Genomic DNA, 23,302 nt, shown 5'->3' on the forward strand with positions numbered 1-23,302 from the left:
CATAGTGATCAGTGTTATCGGTGCTCGGCTTATACAGGCTGTGGAGGTGTCTGTATACTTAGAGCACCGATCTGAGCACAGAGCACAGTAAGGGGCCCTCCGGCCTTCATCTCAGCTGATCTAGACTCCGCCCCCAAAACTGCATTTTACTAATATTAGATCCTGCAATCGACTTTGATCATGGAATCTAAAGGGTTAATGGTGATGAGCGTCATTAGTGGTGAGTCCTGGCTGCTTATAGCTCCTGAGCTCACCTCAAAGTCCCATATGGGGCACAGGATGTAAATATACATCGTGTCCTTAAGGGTTAATAATAAACATCCCCAATAATCCTGATCTGATGGTGACCGCACACACATACCTGTATCTGTAGAGGAGCCGTGTGCTTACAGGACCTGCGATGATGTCACCGTCATGTGATCAGTCACATGGAGGAGAAGGAGTCACATGATCAGGGGCTGCTGCTCTGAGAGATCTCCACACACAACACAACAGCAGTGACTGCCCCACCAGGACCTGCTCTGTATCTGCTACATGCTGGAGGTGTAGGACCTGTGATGATGTCACAATCATGTGACCAGTACATTTGGGGGTAAAGTTTTGCAGTAAAGATGTGACTGTGGGTAAAGGACCTGTGGGGAGGATCATGTGACAGGAGTGGGCGGAGTTTAGCAGCCAGTATAGAAAAGATGGTGAGTGAAGGACCTGTGATAATGGTCATGTGACAGCAGAGTCCTGCATACACTGAGCAGATGAGCCTAGAGCAGCAGCCCCTGATCATGTGACTCCTCCTCCATGTGACTGATCACATGACGGTGACATCATCGCAGGTCCTGTAAGCACACGGCTCCTCTACAGATACAGGTATGTATGTGCGGTCACCATCAGATCAGGATTATTGGGGATGTTTATTATTAACCCCTTAAGGACACAGTATATAATAACACTCTGCACCCTCTATGGGGACTTTGAGGTGAGCTCAGGAGCTATAAGCAGCCAGGACTCACCACGATTATTAGTCATCATCATTAACCCTTTAGATCTCACAATCAAACCTCTTTGCCGGCCATCACTCATTTACCTGATCTCCTGCCTATACTGCCCCCCAGGGGATGTCTGGATGGTGAAGTGCTGCAGGTCACCTCCCCGCCCATCCTGTCACCTGATCAGTCTCCTTCCTCCGGGTATTGGACACTTCATTTGGAGGTTACGATCCTGAGCGGCCTCCAGATATTAATCTAAGATGGCCGCCACTATGGTCCTGGTGGATCTCCCCACCTCCCTTCGTTACCTAAAACAATGTGTTCCAGATGAAAAGGGTCCATAACGTGGGTACCTGGAGGGACAACATCCACGTCAGGATTCAAACTCCCAACATAGTGTCGTACCAACCCTGGAGACCAGATTGGCTTTCTGCCCGGATTCTGGATAATTATGTAACATTCCGGGATAATAATTCCCAGTGTGACGCGGATCCATTCACCTATGATCCCACCAACACTTTATGTGAATCCGAGTACGAAAAGCACAGAAATGTGTCATGTGACCGCGTCAGTAACTGAGGAGGACAATGTGGTAAACGCTGTTATAATACAGGACAGATGTCAGCGCCGTTTACCCAATATGACCGTTATATCCAATGATCAAGTCCTGATGAAAGTCATCGCCCGACCGTCTCCCGTAACTCCAGGATTATCATCGTGCTCTGTATCCTGGTGAGATAGAGGACATTGAGGGGGAGTGGAGACACCTTCCGAAACCTGGAAATAGTCATTAACCCTGACTTGGCATTTCTTCTAGATCATAAGCCCAGCCGTACGGCCCGAATGGTCATCTGTAATGATGATGTCACCGTGGTATGCTGCGCTCTACTTTTGAGGATTTCTGCAACAACTAATCGGTGCGCGATTTATCGGTAAAGAAAATCGTCGACAGCGATTACCAATATTGATTTTCATTGAAAACATCCATTAATCCCTACTCATCACCCATGTGATCACCGTCCAACAGAGAAAGTGAGGTCCTGTTCCTGGAGCTCGGAGAAGACAACGGGTCGGATCCTGTGTAGAATGCAGGAAAGAGAAAGCGAAAGTTCCAGCTGCCAGCAAAAAATATACTTAAAAATGAAACCGTGTTGAATTCTTATCTCCATATTTTGCCCATCCCCCATGACTCCGCCCCAGACTATGATGGATCCCCTGACTAGGTTTACAGCCTCCATGATTGTGACTATAATGTCTCCTCAGATGTTTCCCCAGATTATCTCCAGGAAATGGATTTTATTTCTCCATAGAATCTGGTGCGGTTTATCATCGTCTCCTCTTCTTCCCTTCAGGTTTCTCCAATCCAGGATCCTCTGCTGATATCTTCTATATAAGAGAATTCTCCTGGATGACCCATCAACCATGGAGAGAGACAGGAACAAGATGGCCGACAGGATCCTAAACCTCACCTTACAGATACTCTTCCGGCTTACTGGAGAGGTGAGGGATTCTGGGAGTTATGTCACATGACCTCATTCTTATCTATGTAATAACAGATGGATATGACTGGAGAGGTGAGGGATTCTGGGAGTGATGTCACATGACCTCATTCTTCTCTATGTAATAACAGATGGATATGACCGGAGAGGTGAGGGATTCTGGGAGTGATGTCACATGACCTTATTCTTATCTATATAATAACAGATGGATATGACCGGAGAGGTGAGGGATTCTGTGAATGTATGTAGTGATATTAATGTGTCTCTCCATACACAGGATTACAAAGTAGTGAAGAAGTCCTCTAGTGGGCGCTGTCGGGCCCCTGTGGGTGAAGAATGGGGAAGATCCCTGAGTCCAATCCCGGGGCCCCCACCTCACTCCCTGATACATGAGGAAATGGGTGAAATGAAAATTCTAGAACTTATCAACAAGATGATGGAGCTGCTGACTAGAGAGGTGACCCTGCTGGGACATTATACAGTAATGGAGGGGTCTGGGGATGACTGGAGAGGTGACACTGCTGGGACATTATACAGTAATGGAGGGGTCTGGTGATGACTGGAGAGGTGACACTGCTGGGACATTATACAGTAATGGAGGGGTCTGGTGATGACTGGAGAGGTGACACTGCTGGGACATTATACAGTAATGGAGGGGTCTGGTGATGACTGGAGAGGTGACACTGCTGGGACATTATACAGTAATGGAGGGGTCTGGTGATGACTGGAGAGGTGACACTGCTGGGACATTATACAGTAATGGAGGGGTCTGGTGATGACTGGAGAGGACACTGCTGGGACATTATACAGTAATGGAGGGGTCTGGTGATGACTGGAGAGGTGACACTGCTGGGACATTATACAGTAATGGAGGAGTCTGGTGATGACTGGAGAGGTGACACTGCTGGGACATTATATAGTAATGGAGGGGTCTGGTGATGACTGGAGAGGTGACACTGCTGGGACATTATACAGTAATGGAGGAGTCTGGTGATGACTGGAGAGGTGACACTGCTGGGACATTATACAGTAATGGAGGGGTCTGGTGATGACTGGAGAGGTGACACTGCTGGGACATTATACAGTAATGGAGGGGTCTGGTGATGACTGGAGAGGTGACACTGCTGGGACATTATACAGTAATGGAGGGGTCTGGTGATGACTGGAAAGGTGACACTGCTGGGAATGCTGGGACATTATACAGTAATGGAGGGGTCTGGTGATGACTGGAGAGGTGACACTGCTGGGACATTGTACAGTAATGGAGGGGTCTGGTGATGACTGGAGAGGTGACACTGCTGGGACATTATACAGTAATGGAGGGGTCTGGTGATGACTGGAGAGGTGACACTGCTGGGACATTATACAGTAATGGGGGGGTCTGGTGATGACTGGAGAGGTGACACTGCTGGGATATTATACAGTAATGGAGGCGTCTGGTGATGACTGGAGAAGTGACACTGCTGGGACATTATACAGTAATGGAGGGGTCTGGTGATGACTGGAGAGGTGACACTGCTGGGACATTATACAGTAATGGAGGGGTCTGGTGTGGACTGGAGAGGTGACACTGCTGGGACATTATACAGTAATGGAGGGGTCTGGTGATGACTGGAGAGGTGACACTGCTGGGACATTATACAGTAATGGAGGGGTCTGGTGATGACTGGAGAGGTGACACTGCTGGGACATTATACAGTAATGGAGGGGTCTGGTGATGACTGGAGAGGTGACACTGCTGGGACATTATACAGTAATGGAGGGGTCTGGTGATGACTGGAGAGGTGACACTGCTGGGACATTATACAGTAATGGAAGAGTCTGGTGATGACTGGAGAGGTGACACTGCTGGGATATTATACAGTAATGGAGGGGTCTGGTGATGACTGGAGAGGTGACACTGCTGGGACATTATACAGTAATGGAGGGGTCTGGTGATGACTGGAGAGGTGACACTGCTGGGACATTATACAGTAATGGAGGGGTCTGGTGATAACTGGAGAGGTGACACTGCTGGGACATTATACAGTAATGGAGGGGTCTGGTGATGACTGGAGAGGTGACACTGCTGGGACATTATACAGTAATGGAGGGGTCTGGTGATGACTGGAGAGGTGACCCTGCTAGGACATTATACAGTAATGGAGGGGTCTGGTGATGACTGGAGAGGTGACACTGCTGGGACATTATACAGTAATGGAGGGGTCTGGTGATGACTGGAGAGGTGACACTGCTGGGACATTATACAGTAATGGAGGGGTCTGGTGATGACTGGAGAGGTGACACTGCTGGGACATTATACAGTAATGGAGGAGTCTGGTGATGACTGGAGAGGTGACACTGCTGGGACATTATACAGTAATGGAGGGGTCTGGGGATGACTGGAGAGGTGACACTGCTGGGACATTATACAGTAATGGGGGGGTCTGGTGATGACTGGAGAGGTGACACTGCTGGGACATTATATAGTAATGGAGGGGTCTGGTGATGACTGGAGAGGTGACACTGCTGGGACATTATACAGTAATGGAGGGGTCTGGTGATGACTGGAGAGGTGACACTGCTGGGACATTATACAGTAATGGAGGGGTCTGGGGATGACTGGAGAGGTGACACTGCTGGGACATTATACAGTAATGGAAGGGTCTGGTGCTGACTGGAGAGGTGACCCTGCTGGGACATTATACAGTAATGGAGGGGTCTGGTGATGACTGGAGAGGTGACACTGCTGGGACATTATACAGTAATGGGGGGGTCTGGTGATGACTGGAGAGGTGACACTGCTGGGACATTATACAGTAATGGAGGGGTCTGGTGATGACTGGAGAGGTGACACTGCTGGGACATTATACAGTAATGGAGGGGTCTGGTGATGACTGGAGAGGTGACACTGCTGGGACATTATACAGTAATGGAGGGGTCTGGTGATGACTGGAGAGGTGACACTGCTGGGACATTATACAGTAATGGGGGGGTCTGGTGATGACTGGAGAGGTGACACTGCTGGGACATTATACAGTAATGGAGGGGTCTGGTGATGACTGGAGAGGTGACACTGCTGGGACATTATACAGTAATGGAGGGGTCTGGTGATGACTGGAGAGGTGACCCTGCTGGGACATTATACAGTAATGGAGGGGTCTGGTGATGACTGGAGAGGTGACACTGCTGGGAAATTATACAGTAATGGAGGGGTCTGGTGATGACAGGAGAGGTGACACTGCTGGGACATTATACAGTAATGGAGGGGTCTGGTGATGACAGGAGAGGTGACACTGCTGGGACATTATACAGTAATGGAGGGGTCTGGTGATGACTGGAGAGGTGACACTGCTGGGAATGCTGGGACATTATACAGTAATGGAGGGGTCTGGTGATGACTGGAGAGGTGACACTGCTGAGACATTATACAGTAATGGAGGGGTCTGGTGATGACTGGAGAGGTGACCCTGCTGGGACATTATACAGTAATGGAGGGGTCTAGTGATGACTGGAGAGGTGACACTGCTGGGACATTATACAGTCATGGAGGGGTCTGGTGATGACTGGAGAGGTGACACTGCTGGGACATTATACAGTAATGGAGGGGTCTGGTGATGTCTGGAGAGGTGACACTGCTGGGAATGCTGGGACATTATACAGTAATGGAGGGGTCTGGTGATGACTGGAGAGGTGACACTGCTGGGACATTATACAGTAATGGAGGGGTCTGGTGATGACTGGAGAGGTGACACTGCTGGGACATTATACAGTAATGGAGGGGTCTGGTGATGACTGGAGAGGTGACACTGCTGGGACATTATACAGTAATGGGGGGGTCTGGTGATGACTGGAGAGGTGACACTGCTGGGACATTATACAGTAATGGAGGGGTCTGGTGATGACTGGAGAGGTGACCCTGCTGGGACATTATACAGTAGTGGAGGGGTCTGGTGATGACTGGAGAGGTGACACTGCTGGGACATTGTACAGTAATGGAGGGGTCTGGTGATGACTGGAGAGGTGACACTGCTGGGATATTATACAGTAATGGAGGGGTCTGGTGATGACTGGAGAGGTGACACTGCTGGGACATTATACAGTAATGGAGGGGTCTGGTGATGACTGGAGAGGTGACACTGCTGGGACATTATACAGTAATGGAGGGGTCTGGTGATGACTGGAGAGGTGACACTGCTGGGACATTATACAGTAATGGAGGGGTCTGGTGATGACTGGAGAGGTGACACTGCTGGGATATTATACAGTAATGGAGGGGTCTGGTGATGACTGGAGAGGTGACACTGCTGGGACATTATACAGTAATGGAGGGGTCTGGTGATGACTGGAGAGGTGACACTGCTGGGACATTATGCAGTAATGGAGGGGTCTGGTGATGACTGGAGAGGTGACACTGCTGGGAAATTATACAGTAATGGAGGGGTCTGGTGATGACTGGAGAGGTGACACTGCTGGGACATTATACAGTAATGGAGGGGTCTGGTGATGACTGGAGAGGTGACACTGCTGGGACATTATACAGTAATGGAGGGGTCTGGTGATGACTGGAGAGGTGACACTGCTGGGACATTATATAGTAATGGAGGGGTCTGGTGATGACTGGAGAGGTGACACTGCTGGGACATTATACAGTAATGGAGGGGTCTGGTGATGACTGGAGAGGTGACACTGCTGGGAATGCTGGGACATTATATAGTAATGGAGGGGTCTGGTGATGACTGGAGAGGTGACACTGCTGGGACATTATACAGTAATGGAGGGGTCTGGTGATGACTGGAGAGGTGACACTGCTGGGACATTATACAGTAATGGAGGAGTCTGGTGATGACTGGAGAGGTGACCCTGCTGGGACATTATACAGTAATGGAGGGGTCTGGTGATGACTGGAGAGGTGACACTGCTGGGAATGCTGGGACACTATACAGTAATGGAGGGGTCTGGTGATGACTGGAGAGGTGACACTGCTGGGACACTATACAGTAATGGAGGGGTCTGGTGATGACTGGAGAGGTGACACTGCTGGGACATTATACAGTAATGGAGGGGTCTGGTGATGACTGGAGAGGTGACACTGCTGGGAATGCTGGGACATTATACAGTAATGGAGGGGTCTGGTGATGACTGGAGAGGTGACACTGCTGGGACATTATACAGTAATGGAGGGGTCTGGTGATGACTGGAGAGGTGACACTGCTGGGACATTATACAGTAATGGAGGCGTCTGGTGATGACTGGAGAGGTGACACTGCTGGGACATTATACGGTAATGGAGGGGTCTGGTGATGACTGGAGAGGTGACACTGCTGGGACATTATACAGTAATGGAGGGGTCTGGTGATGACTGGAGAGGTGACACTGCTGGGACATTATACAGTAATGGAGGGGTCTGGTGATGACTGGAGAGGTGACACTGCTGGGACATTATTCAGTAATGGAGGGGTCTGGTGATGGCTGGAGAGGTGACACTGCTGGGACATTATACAGTAATGGAGGGGTCTGGTGATGACTGGAGAGGTGACACTGCTGGGACATTATACGGTAATGGAGGGGTCTGGTGATGACTGGAGAGGTGACACTGCTGGGACATTATACGGTAATGGAGGGGTCTGGTGATGACTGGAGAGGTGACACTGCTGGGACATTATACAGTAATGGAGGGGTCTGGTGATGACTGGAGAGGTGACACTGCTGGGACATTATACAGTAATGGAGGGGTCTGGTGATGACTGGAGAGGTGACACTGCTGGGACATTATTCAGTAATGGAGGGGTCTAGTGATGACTGGAGAGGTGACACTGCTGGGACATTATACAGTAATGGAGGGGTCTGGTGATGGCTGGAGAGGTGACACTGCTGGGACATTATACAGTAATGGAGGGGTCTGGTGATGACTGGAGAGGTGACACTGCTGGGACATTATACAGTAATGGAGGGGTCTGGTGATGGCTGGAGAGGTGACACTGCTGGGACATTATACAGTAATGGAGGAGTCTGGTGATGACTGGAGAGGTGACACTGCTGGGACATTATACAGTAATGGAGGGGTCTGGTGATGACTGGAGAGGTGACCCTGCTGGGACATTATACAGTAATGGAGGGGTCTGGTGATGACTGGAGAGGTGACACTGCTGGGACATTATACAGTAATGGAGGGGTCTGGTGATGACTGGAGAGGTGACACTGCTGGGACATTATACAGTAATGGAGGGGTCTGGTGATGACTTGAGAGGTGACACTGCTGGGACATTATACAGTAATGGAGGGGTCTGGTGATGACTGGAGAGGTGACCCTGCTGGGACATTATACAGTAATGGAGGGGTCTGGTGATGACTGGAGAGGTGACACTGCTGGGAATGCTGGTACATTATACAGTAATGGAGGGGTCTGGTGATGACTGGAGAGGTGACACTGCTGGGACATTATACAGTAATGGAGGGGTCTGGTGATGACTGGAGAGGTGACACTGCTGGGACATTATACAGTAATGGAGGGGTCTGGTGATGACTGGAGAGGTGACACTGCTGGGACATTATACAGTAATGGAGGGGGTCTGGTGATGACTGGAGAGGTGACACTGCTGGGACATTATACAGTAATGGAGGGAGTCTGGTGATGACTGGAGAGGTGACACTGCTGGGAATGCTGGGACATTATACAGTAATGGAGGGGTCTGGTGATGACTGGAGAGGTGACACTGCTGGGACATTATACAGTAATGGAGGGGTCTGGTGATGACTGGAGAGGTGACACTGCTGGGAATGCTGGGACATTATACAATAATGGAGGGGTCTGGTGATGACTGGAGAGGTGACACTGCTGGGACATTATACAGTAATGGAGGGGTCTGGTGATGACTGGAGAGGTGACACTGCTGGGACATTATACAGCAATGGAGGGGTCTGGTGATGACTGGAGAGGTGACACTGCTGGGACATTATACAGTAATGGAGGGGTCTGGTGATGATTAGAGAGGTGGCACTGCTGGGAATGCTGGGACATTATACAGTAATGGAGGGATCTGGTGATGACTGGAGAGGTGACACTGCTGGGACATTATACAGTAATGGAGGGGTCTGGTGATGACTGGAGAGGTGACACTGCTGGGACATTATACAGTAATGGAGGAGTCTGGTGATGACTGGAGAGGTGACACTGCTGGGACATTATACAGTAATGGAGGGGTCTGGTGATGACTGGAGAGGTGACACTGCTGGGACATTATACAGTAATGGAGGGGTCTGGAGATGACTGGAGAGGTGACACTGCTGGAACATTATACAGTAATGGAGGGGTCTGGTGATGACTGGAGAGGTGACACTGCTGGGATATTATACAGTAATGGAGGGGTCTGGTGATGACTGGAGAGGTGACACTGCTGGAACATTATACAGTAATGGAGGGGTCTGGTGATGACTGGAGAGGTGACACTGCTGGGATATTATACAGTAATGGAGGGGTCTGGTGATGACTGGAGAGGTGACACTGCTTGGACATTATACAGTAATGGAGGGGTCTGGTGATGACTGGAGAGGTGACACTGCTGGGACATTATACAGTAACGGAGGGGTCTGGTGATGACTGGAGAGGTGACACTGCTGGGATATTATACAGTAATGGAGGGGTCTGGTGATGACTGGAGAGGTGACACTGCTGGGACATTATACAGTAATGGAGGAGTCTGGTGATGACTGGAGAGGTGACACTGCTGGGACATTATATAGTAATGGAGGGGTCTGGTGATGACTGGAGAGGTGACACTGCTGGGAATGCTGGGACATTATACAGTAATGGAGGGGTCTGGTGATGACTGGAGAGGTGACACTGCTGGGACATTATACAGTAATGGAGGAGTCTGGTGATGACTGGAGAGGTGACACTGCTGGGAATGCTGGGACATTATACAGTAATGGAGGGGTCTGGTGATGACTGGAGAGGTGACACTGCTGGGACATTATACAGTAATGGAGGGGTCTGGTGATGACTGGAGAGGTGACACTGCTGGGACATTATACAGTAATGGAGGGGTCTGGTGATGACTGGAGAGGTGACACTGCTGGGACATTATACAGTAATAGAGGGGTCTGGTGATGACTGGAGAGGTGACACTGCTGGGACATTATACAGTAATGGAGGGGTCTGGTGATGACTGGAGAGGTGACACTGCTGGGACATTATACAGTAATGGAGGGGTCTGGTGATGACTGGAGAGGTGACACTGCTGGGACATTATACAGTAATGGAGGGGTCTGGTGATGACTGGAGAGGTGACACTGCTGGGACATTATACAGTAATGGAGGGGTCTGGTGATGACTGGAGAGGTGACACTGCTGGGACATTATACAGTAATGGAGGAGTCTGGTGATGACTGGAGAGGTGACACTGCGGGGACATTATACAGTAATGGAGGGGTCTGGTGATGACTGGAGAGGTGACACTGCTGGGACATTATACAGTAATGGAGGGGTCTGGTGATGACTGGAGAGGTGACACTGCTGGGACATTATACAGTAATGGAGGGGTCTGGTGATGACTGGAGAGGTGACACTGCTGGGAATGCTGGGACATTATACAGTAATGGAGGGGTCTGGTGATGACTGGAGAGGTGACACTGCTGGGACATTATACAGTAATGGAGGGGTCTGGTGATGTCTGGAGAGGTGACACTGCTGGGACATTATACAGTAATGGAGGGGTCTGGTGATGACTGGAGAGGTGACACTGCTGGGAATGCTGGGACATTATACAGTAATGGAGGGGTCTGGTGATGACTGGAGAGGTGACACTGCTGGGACATTATACAGTAATGGAGGGGTCTGGTGATGACTGGAGAGGTGACACTGCTGGGACAGTATACAGTAATGGAGGGGTCTGGTGATGACTGGAGAGGTGACACTGCTGGGACATTATACAGTAATGGAGGGGTCTGGTGATGACTGGAGAGGTGACACTGCTGGGACATTATACAGTAATGGAGGGGTCTGGTGATGACTGGAGAGGTGACACTGCTGGGACATTATACAGTAATGGAGGGGTCTGGTGATGACTGGAGAGGTGACACTGCTGGGACATTATACAGTAATGGAGGGGTCTGGTGATGACTGGAGAGGTGACACTGCTGGGAATGCTGGGACATTATACAGTAATGGAGGGGTCTGGTGATGACTGGAGAGGTGACACTGCTGGGACATTGTACAGTAATGGAGGGGTCAGGTGATGACTGGAGAGGTGACACTGCTGGGACATTATACAGTAATGGAGGGGTCTGGTGATGACTGGAGAGGTGACACTGCTGGGACATTATACAGTAATGGAGGGGTCTGGTGATGACTGGAGAGGTGACACTGCTGGGACATTATACAGTAATGGAGGGGTCTGGTGATGACTGGAGAGGTGACAATGCTGGGAATGCTGGGACATTATACAGTAATGGAGGGGTCTGGTGATGACTGGAGAGGTGACACTGCTGGGACATTATACAGTAATGGAGGGGTCTGGTGATGACTGGAGAGGTGACACTACTGGGAATGCTGGGACATTATACAGTAATGGAGGGGTCTGGTGATGACTGGAGAGGTGACACTGCTGGGACATAAAGTAATGGAGGGGTCTGGTGATGACTGGAGAGGTGACACTGCTGGGACATTATACAGTAATGGAGGGGTCTGGTGATGACTGAGAGGTGACACTGCTGGGACATTATACAGTAATGGAGGGGTCTGGGGATGACTGGAGAGGTGACACTGCTGGGACATTATACAGTAATGGAGGGGTCTGGGGATGACTGGAGAGGTGACACTGCTGGGACATTATACAGTAATGGAGGGGTCTGGTGATGACTGGAGAGGTGACACTGCTGGGACATTATACAGTAATGGAGGAGTCTGGTGATGACTGGAGAGGTGACACTGCTGGGACATTATACAGTAATGGAGGGGTCTGGTGATGACTGGAGAGGTGACACTGCTGGGACATTATACAGTAATGGAGGGGTCTGGTGATGACTGGAGAGGTGACACTGCTGGACATTATACAGTAATGGAGGGGTCTGGTGATGACTGGAGAGGTGACACTGCTGGGACATTATACAGTAATGGAGGGGTCTGGTGATGACTGAGAGGTGACACTGCTGGGACATTATACAGTAATGGAGGGGTCTGGGGATGACTGGAGAGGTGACACTGCTGGGACATTATACAGTAATGGAGGGGTCTGGTGATGACTGGAGAGGTGACACTGCTGGGACATTATACAGTAATGGAGGAGTCTGGTGATGACTGGAGAGGTGACACTGCTGGGACATTATACAGTAATGGAGGGGTCTGGTGATGACTGGAGAGGTGACACTGCTGGGACATTATACAGTAATGGAGGGGTCTGGTGATGACTGGAGAGGTGACACTGCTGGGACATTATACAGTAATGGAGGGATCTGGTGATGACTGGAGTGGTGACACTGCTGAGACATTATACAGTAATGGAGGGGTCTGGTGATGACTGGAGAGGTGACACTGCTGGGAATGCTGGGACATTATACAGTAATGGAGGGGTCTGGTGATGACTGGAGAGGTGACACTGCTGGGACATTATACAGTAATGGAGGGGTCTGGTGATGACTGGAGAGGTGACACTGCTGGGAATGCTGGGACATTATACAGTAATGGAGGGGTCTGGTGATGACTGGAGAGGTGACACTGCTGGGAATGCTGGGACATTATACAGTAATGGAGGGGTCTGGTGATGACTGGAGAGGTGACACTGCTGGGACATTATACAGTAATGGAGGGGTCTGATGACTGGAGAGGTGACACTGCTGGGACATTATACAGTAATGGAGGGGTCTGGTGATGACTGGAGAGGTGACACTGCTGGGAATGCTGGGACATTTTACAGTAACACCACTGGAGGGGTCGGGGTGATGACTGTATCATTGTGTGTCAGGTTCCTATAAGGTGTCAGGACGTGGCGGTCTATTTCTCCATGGAGGAGTGGGAGTATGTAGAAGGACACAAGGATCAGTACAAGGATCAGGTCATGATGGAGGATCAGCAGCCCCTCACATCACCAGGTAATAGACATGACTATATACACACGTCCTCTCATTATTTGTATGTAAAGAATGAATTCAGTCTCTGTATGTGTTCCCTACAGTCAGATCCAGTAAGAGAACAGCACCAGAGAGGTGTCCCCGTCCTCTTCTTCCACAGGATGATCAGGTAGATGGAGATATTCCCTATGATCTGTAGAAGGGCTGTGAAGCTCTTGTGGTCAGTCCCCTCACCCTCCATGACTCCTCATCTCCTGCTCATCTATAACATCCCACGTGACTTCTCCTACTGTCTGATGACTTTTACAATATTTCTTCCACATCTTATGAATCAGGGAGAAGATCCAAACAATATTAATGCTCCAGAGACAGATGTGAGCGGTGATGAGCAGTATAATGAGGACATTCCTACAGCGAAAGATCTGATCTATATTAATGCTACAGACATAAAGGAAGAAGAAGAGACAGATGTGAGTGGTGATGAGCAGTATAAGGAGGACATTCCTACAGCGAAAGATCTGATCTATATTAATGCTACAGACATAAAGGAAGAAGAAGAGACAGATGTGAGTGGTGATGAGCAGTATAAGGAGGACATTCCTACAGGTAACCGCCCAGGTGAGTAGTAACCACTTAATGCAGAGAACAGTCACAGATTCTGCTCAGTTACCGGCTGTAATAATTTTTTTGGGACTCCGATGGAAAACAATAGTTTTTTTAATCAACTGGTGCTAAAAAGTTATTCAAAATTGTAAATTACTTCTATTTAAACATCTTAAGCCTTCCAGTACTTATCAGCTGCTGTATGCTGCAGAGAAAGTTGTGTAGTTCTTTACTGTCTGACCGCAGTGCTCTCTGCTGACACCTCTGTCCATGTCAGGAACTGTCCAGAGCAGGAGAGGTTAAAAATAAACAAATGTTTATCTCTAGGACAGGCTAGGTGGGCTCTCTTCTTCTTCTCCCCATTTTATTATGTGTCTCCTTTCTTCTTGGCACTAAGAACACTAAGGCTGGGTTCAAATGGCTGAAAATGTGCGGAATGAACACCCAGAAAACACGGGCGGACATTCCGCAGATTTAAAGCGTATCTGTCGTAGTTTAAAAAAAAAAATAAATGTTACCCGGTCCCTAATCCTGATCGTGTACATATATGTTTTATGTCTGTGGGATCTTTATTTCCAGAGATATAAGCATTTATCTGTTGCTCAGTTACTTTTTCATTGTGCAGGCTGGAGGGGGCGTGTCTGTCTGTCTCCCTCACAGTGATGACTCATCTGCTCTGAGATCGGGAGGAGCCTGGGCAGTCAGCCAACTCTACTCTGTAACCCTTTCCTCTCTGGTTTTATGCTGTGTCATGTTACACAGAGGAAGATGCTTGTAGCTTGCCTGCAGTATTCTTAAGACATTATGGCGAGTTCATAACAGGATAAAATGTATAAATATAAGAATAAATCTTTATAAAATTAGTGCAAGGATTTTATAGATAAAAGTACAGCATTTTTATCAATACGTTTTCTATCTGTTTTATATGTTCACACTGCGTATTTCCCGCTGAATTCCGTGCTGTGAACATTACCATCAGTGTGAATGGATCTTCTGTGAGACCTGTTCACACTGCGGAATTTCAGCAGCGGAAATTGTTCCGCGCAAAGAAAGAACATGTTCATTCTTTGCGCATAAGTCCGCGAACACTGCATAGCCGTCAATGGTGACGACGCAGTGTCGCACGGTCCTACTGCCGGCGGAATTCTGCGAGCGGAGATTCTGTTCACACTCCGTAGTATGAACATACCCTAAAGTTGGATACTAATCCACATAGCTGTCACTAGCTGGCACTGGAATTCCCCCACAATAGGTACAGGCACCAGAGTTCCCTCACATTAGCTACAGGCACCCGAGTTCCCCCACAGTAGCTCCAGGCACCAGAGTTCCCCCACAGTAGCTCCAGGCACCAGAGTTCCCCCACATTAGCTCCAGGCACCCGAGTTCCCCCACAGTAGCTACAGGCACCCAAGTTCCCCCACAGTAGCTACAGGCACCCGAGTTCCCCCACAGCAGCTACAGGCATCAGAGTTCCCCCACAGTAGGTATAGGCATCGGAGTTCCCCCACAGTAGGTACAGGCATCGGAGTTCCCCCACAGTAGGTACAGGTACCAGAGTTCCCCTACAGTAGGTACAGGCATCGGAGTTCCACCACAGTAGGTACAGGCATCGGAGTTCCCCCACAGTAGGTACAGGCACCAGAGTTCCCCTACAGTAGGTACAGGCATCGGAGTTCCCCCACAGTAGGTACAGGCACCAGAGTTCCCCCACAGTAGGTACAGGCACCGGAGTTCCCCCACTGTAGGTACAGGCACCAGAGTTCACCCTCAGCAGCTACAGGCATCAGAGTTCCCCCACAGCAGCTACAGGCATCAGGGTTCCTCCACAGCAGCTACAGGCATCAGGGTTCCCCCACAGTAAGCACATGCATCTGAGTTCCCCCACAGTAAACACAGGCATCTGAGCTCCCCAACAGTAATCACTGGAATCTGAGTTCCCCCACAGCAGCTACAGGCATCTGAGTTCCCCCACAGTAGCACAGTTTACCTACATTAGGTAGACGTTCCCCCACATTAGGTAGCCGCTCCCCCACATTAGGTAGCAGCTTCCCCCACAATAGTAGTTCACCCTCATTTGGTAGCAGCTCCCCCACAATAGCAGTTCCCCCACATTTGGTAGCAGCTCCCCCACATGTGGTAGCAGTTCCCCCACAATAGCAGTTCCCCCACATTTGGTAGCAGCTCCCCCACAATAGCAGTCCCTCACATCTGGTAGCAGCTCCCCCACATGTGGTATCAGTTCCCCCACAATAGCAGTTACCCCACATTAGGTAGCAGTTCCCCCACATTAGGTAGCAGCTTCCCCCACAATAGTAGCAGCTCCCCCACAATAGCAGTTCCCCCACATTTGGAAGCCACTCCCCCCACAATAGTAGCAGCTCCCCCACAATAGCAGTTCCCCCACATTTGGTAGCAGCTCCCCCACAATAGCAGTTCCCCCACATTTGGTAGCAGCTCTCCCACATGTGGTAGCAGTTCCCCCACAATAGCAGTTCCCCCACATTTGGTAGCAGCTCCCACACAATAGCAGTTCCCTCACATCTGGTAGCAGCTCTCCCACATGTGGTAGCAGTTCCCCCACAATAGCAGTTCCCCCACATTTGGTAGCAGCTCCCCCACAATAGCAGTTCTCCCACATTTGGTAGCAGCTCCCCCACATGTGGTAGCAGTTCCACCACAATAGCAGTTCCCCCACATTTGGTAGCAGCTCCCCCACAATAGCAGTTCTCCCACATCTGGTAGCAGCTCTCCCACATGTGGTAGCAGTTCCCCCACAATAGCAGCTCCCCCACATTTGGTAGCAGCTCCCCCACAATAGCAGTTCTCCCACATCTGGTAGCAGCTCCCCCACATGTGGTAGCAGTTCCCCCACAATAGCAGTTACCCCACATTAGGTAGCAGCTCCCACACAATAGCAGTCCCCCCACATTTGGTAGCCGCTCCCCCACAATAGTAGCAGCTCCCCCACAATAGCAGTTCCCCCACATTTGGCAGCCACTCCCCCCACAATAGTAGCAGCTCCCCCACATTTGGTAGCAGCTCTCCCACAATAGCAGTTCCCCCACATTTGGTAGCAGTTCCCCCACAATAGCAGCTCCCCCACATTAGGTAGCAGCTCCCCCACAATAGCAGTTCCCCCACATTAGGTAGCAGCTCCCCCATATTAGGTAGCAGTTCCCCCACATTTGGTACCAGCTCCCCCACAATAGCAGTTCCCCCTCATTTGGTAGCCGCTTCCCCACAATAGCAGTTCCCCCACATTGGGTAGCAGCTCACCCACAATAGCAGTTACCCCACATTTGGTAGCCGCTCCCCCACAATAGCAGTTCCCCCACATTTGGTAGCAGTTCCCCCACATTAGGTCGAAACACACACAGACATACACAGACATACATACATACATACATACACAGACATACATACATACACAGACATACATACATACAGACAGACATACATACATACACAGACACACATACATACACAGACATACATTCATACACAGACATACATACATACACAGACACACATACATACAGACAGACATACATACACAGACATACATACATACACAGACATACATACACAGACATACATACACAGACACACATACATACATACACACATACATACACAGACATACATACATACACAGACATACATACACAGACACACATACATACACAGACATACATACATACACAGACATTCATACAGACAGACATACACACCTACATACACAGACATACATACAGACAGACATACATACACAGACATACATACATGCACATACACACACATACATACATACACAGACAGACATACATACATACACAGACATACATACACAGACACACATACATACACATACGCACATACATACATACACAGACATACATACATACATACACACACAGACATACATACATACACAGACATGCATACACAGAGATACATACACAGACACACATACATACACAGACATATATACATACAGACACACATAGACACACTCACCCGCCCTGCACAGTGCTTCTCTCCGGCGACGGACATCCCTGACATACAGTCACCACTTCAGCCCAACATACATACACAGACATACATACACACATACACAGACATACATACATACAGACATACATACACAGACACAGACATACATACATACAGACAGACATACATACACAGACATATATACATACAGACACACATAGACACACTCACCCGCCCTGCACAGTGCTTCTCTCCGGCGACGGACATCCCTGACATACAGTCACCACTTCAGCCCAACATACATACACAGACATACATACACACATACACAGACATACATACATACAGACATACATACACAGACACACATACATACAGACAGACATACATACATACATACACAGACAGACAGACATACATACAGACACACATTCATACACAGACACACATACATACACAGACATACATACATACACACATACATACACAGACATACATACATACACACATACATACACAGACACACTCACCCGCCCTGCACAGTGCTTCTCTCCGGCGACGGACGTCCCTGACATCCTCTTGCATGGGCTGCCGGCGCTGTGGTGGAGGAGGTAGGAGCAGGTCTAACCGTAGCCCCGGGAGGGTGTTTGCTGGGGTCAGCGGCATCATGGAACGGGCATAGTAAAAGGATGGGGGGCGGTGCAGGTGCTGAATGTGCGGCCGCAGCTGAAAAAAAAGCCGCGGCGATCCCGAACAGCTCCCTGAGCTAACCGGCATGGTTTCACTTTCATTTTAGACGCGGCGTTCAACTTTGGACGCCGCATCTAAAGGGTTAATAGCGCGCGGCACCGCGATCAATGCCGCGTGCTATTAGCCACGGGTCCTGGGCTTGACCCGCTGTGGCCCCCCGTTATAGAACAGGAGCGGACTCAGGACATACAAGTACACCCTGGGTCCTTAACTGGTTAAAGTTCCCGGTAGAGGGATGCACTGGGATTGAGATCCCGCGGGACCCAACCCAAAATATGCAGACGGTCAGGAGGCTGTTGCGTGCGGGCGGTCAGGCACTATGCCTGTGGGTCCCACAAATCCTGCATCAGCCTCCATATAGCTCGAAATGAGACAGTGGCTGACTGTCCCACACTCAGAGTGCTGCTCCCGGTAGTCTCCTCCCCCTCCCAGTAATCTCCTCCCCCTCCCAGTAGTCTCCTCCCCCTCCCTGTAGTCTCCTCCCCCTCCCTGTAGTCTCCTCCCCCTGCCCCCACCCGCTGAGCTCATCCTGCCCTGGAGGATCGTGTACTGTACTCTCTCCATCTTTTCCTGTCAACAATACAAAGAGAATCCAAACTGACACCGATTTACAGATATGTCCCTCATGGCTACATAGAGTCTAATAATAACGCTACTGAAATCTACCAATGAGGCCACAAAGAACGCATCAAGCTAAAAAATGCATAATTTTATTAATAAAGATAATAGAAAAAACCATGCCTCACAATACAGTGCTCAGAAAGGTATCAGATATAGCACTGAATAATGAGCAACAGACCAAGGGAGGGATTCCTTAGTCCTAGCACTAATAAGATGTACAAGTGCTATGACTATGCGAACTGCAAAACAAGTAAAGTCATCTACTTGGCTACATGTCCCTGTCCCTTATGCTATGTTGGCAAAACCATGAGGGAAGTAAGGCGTAGGATACTCGAACACATGAGTGACCTCAGACATAAGAGGGAAAAACCGTTGTCGCTTCATATGCTTAGGCATCATGCGGACACCCCCTTTAATTTGGATTTCCAAGTCATTGAAGTTCTCAAACCCGACATTAGGGGCGGTGACCTGGATAAAAGACTACTACAAGCCGAAACACGCTGGATATACCGGCTAAAGACCACCACCCCCTATGGTCTTAATGACCAATTATCCTTTTGCCCTTTCATTTGATGTAATTATGGGTACATATTTTATATTACAATTTTCCCATCTTGTATAATACATCTTCTGACCGATGTAAGTGTCTTCACTCACCTGCAATTTATTTATTTATTTATTTAGTTATTTATTCATTCATTTATGATTATATATACATCATCTAGTTTACCTCATGCTTACCATTCTTAGATTGTATTTACGCTATTTCACTAGTATCTCAACATTGGCCCAGTCTATATACATCTACATTTTTCTAAATGTTTATTATCCCTAGTTATGAGTTAATATTTCAGTCCCCTATACGTCCCCTACGTTTATTTTTCCAGCGTCTATATAGGGCGCATGCGCGGGGTGGATCGCATCATATCCAAGCCTCGCTTTGGGGTTTATCTATCCACTCATGCGCCGTTTGAAGCGCATTGCGTTCCATTGACTCCGGACATGCGCAGATACATATCTCTTGTCACTTCCGCTTCCGGTCCCGCGGCTTTTTAATCAGACTCGCGGCGTCCAATGTGGCCGCCGCACACTGAGTCCACACATGGGACACCGGGGATTGGGTGAGTGCACTGTGGCTGTATTGCCTTGCTTATGTGACCTCCACTTTTGGTAACTACATACCCCTTATATTATATTATTCCATTGCAGGAGTTATCGCCTCCTCTGGAGCCTCCACATTAGGGAGGTGATTCCAGGTTCTTTCATTGCCTCATTCACCTTGTATCCTGGACTGCCTGATACTCTAAACATCCTACATTAGGGTAGGCAATATATATATTATACTATATTTGCTTGTATTATGGGGGCTTTAGTGATGTGGCAATAATAACACCTATTGGTCATATGGTGTTTTATTTTATGTTTTTGGTTTTATCTTTAGTACTCTGCTGGAAGTGTTTCTAATCCATCTATAAATCCACCTTTAGTATCTTCGGCCCAACATCTTGTATTATTACATTTGGCGTGTCACACCAGTTATCAGTCTTTAGTTTATTACCATCATACATGGGTAAGACTGGCTCATTATTTGTTTTTGTGTCATCTTTGGTTTTCTCTATCTAAGTTAACTTTGATGTTTTTATCTATTAAGTTCTAGCACACTCACTAACATAAGGGAGTGGCAAACAGTGATCCCTGTGGTACTATATCTTTAATATGATGCTGGGCTGTTTCATATCTACCCAATTACTATTGGAGGTATATATTATTATTATACATTTTTTATACTTTATACTTCATACATTTGATAGTTTTGTTAAAATATGGAACTCTGACAGGTGGTTTTGTCATCTTATTTTTACAGTACTTACCTTGGACAAGGGACATATTCTTCATCTACTCATAATACAATTAAGGATCCACATTTTTTCCATTGTGGCCAGTGTGGGATGATTTATCTACTTCTTATACATTTATCTATCATTACTCAGTATCAATGTGCGGTTACTATATTTTTGTATCACGTTTGCTTCACTTGTTTGTTTATCACTTTGATTATTATTTGTGATATGTTGACTGCTCCCCTGAGCCCTGATGAACCCCTAACTATAAGTGAGGGTGAAACGCGTAGGTCATTAGGAGTAAGAATATACACATATTAAGTCATTACATTGTTCATTTTTCATGTTTATGTGACTTATATTATCCCTACTCCCTGTCCACACTTATTGTAGTGAGGGCAAGGGGTTAGACTAGGTAGGGTCGGCTAGGTCAGGTTCTTCACCTGTACCCCAAACCCCCTCCCTTGGTCTGTTGCTCATTATTCAGTGCTATATCTGATACCTTTCTGAGCACTGTATTGTGAGGCATGGTTTTTTCTATTATCTTTATTAATAAAATTATGCATTTTTTAGCTTGATGCGTTCTTTGTGGCCTCATTGGTAGATTTCAGTAGCGTTATTATTTTGGTAAATTGTCTCCAAGGGCATATACATCATTGGCTGAAGGACCATACATTTCCTTTTTTCTGATTTTTGTGTTTTTCAATTAGATGGAGGACGTTTGATCCTCATCATAGCTGACGAGTATTTTTTATCTTGATATTGTGGTTTAATTCCCTTAGTGTATCTAAGAATGGCAAATAGTTTATTAGCAGGTGGATTTGACACTTCTTTATGGCTGGAGGAGGCGAAAGAGGTTTTTTCAGAAAAAGAACTGTCACATTCTAGTCATTTGACCCCCACACTTAATTCAGTCTTTAAGGAATTGAATTATAGGTATAAAAACCAAATTAAATCTTGGTGGGAGGTACAATCTTTATACAATTACATCTCAAATCGGATTGTTCCCAAGGGCCTAAGGATAGCCATATCACCAGCCCTCCGTTCTAGGACCCCGACTCTGATGAGTAAGTGGGAGAAGGAGGCTACAGAGAGTTCGCTTCGATTTATGAATCTTTTGTTGGAAGAGGAAAGGAATACCCTGGACAGTACTACTAAGAAATTACAGGAAAGTATTGACATTGCCCTAAAGCTAAAACAAGATCCGGAGTTTGCAAAAAAGGACACTGAATTAAAGAACAACATTGAAAAATTTAAACATTCCCTTAAAGACAGAAAGCATAAGCAATTCATCAGGGATCTGAATGACTTTAGGGACAACAAGGCCTATAACTTCCTAAATCAACAACCATATCAAGGCACAGAAACAGAGATATCATCCTCTGAAACCGACGCCTCGGACTCGGAAAGACCTAATTATCAATCATGGAACCGGTCCCCATACTCCACTCGGTATCGGGGTGCCTATCGTGGCAACAACAGAGGTTGGGGCAAGAAATCAAGACCGCGGGGCTCATCCATAAAACGTGGAAACTCTGGAGAAACCCAGGGCTCTGGTTCACAATCCTTTACTGTACCCTCTGTACCATCTGGCTCAACATCCTCTTCTACAACTTCCGGTTTTTTAGTGAAGGACACACAAGTGCCCCCTCGAATGTGACAGTTGAGGACAACCAGATAATCAATTTATCTTCACATCTGCTATCTGAGGCCGAGATCTCATTGTTAAAACATGGCCTCTCGTTTGTCCCTGTGAATAAACCTGATATATTTGGGTGGATCAAGGATCTCCACCTTTTTGGTAGAAGGCTAAAGTGGAAAAAATTCTTTTTTCACCATGATAAAAAATCATGCCAAGAATTAGGGATTGACCAAGAGGACCTGAGAGGTGTTTCCACTTTGGCCTCCTTATTAGAGGAGGCAGAGAGAGGGATTGGTTTGGGCCCCTTTTCCACTTGTCATCTTA

The 23,302-nt window shown here is 48.0% G+C and overlaps 1 protein-coding gene across 1 annotated transcript; it reads left to right on the forward strand.

The window, feature by feature from the left end:
• The first annotated feature begins 876 nt into the window (after positions 1 to 876).
• Positions 877 to 20,959, forward strand: LOC130297922 (gastrula zinc finger protein XlCGF53.1-like). Its single transcript, XM_056550771.1, has 7 exons — positions 877 to 973; positions 2,336 to 2,483; positions 2,760 to 2,939; positions 13,423 to 13,549; positions 13,633 to 13,697; positions 13,864 to 14,146; positions 20,937 to 20,959. The coding sequence occupies exons 2-7, from the start codon at positions 2,406 to 2,408 to the stop codon at positions 20,957 to 20,959; spliced, it is 756 nt and encodes a 251-aa protein (XP_056406746.1). The 5' UTR covers positions 877 to 973; positions 2,336 to 2,405.
• Positions 20,960 to 23,302: the final 2,343 nt, after the last annotated feature.

This window comes from Hyla sarda (genome assembly GCF_029499605.1).
Source record: "Hyla sarda isolate aHylSar1 chromosome 1 unlocalized genomic scaffold, aHylSar1.hap1 SUPER_1_unloc_1, whole genome shotgun sequence".
NCBI lineage: Eukaryota > Metazoa > Chordata > Amphibia > Anura > Hylidae > Hyla > Hyla sarda.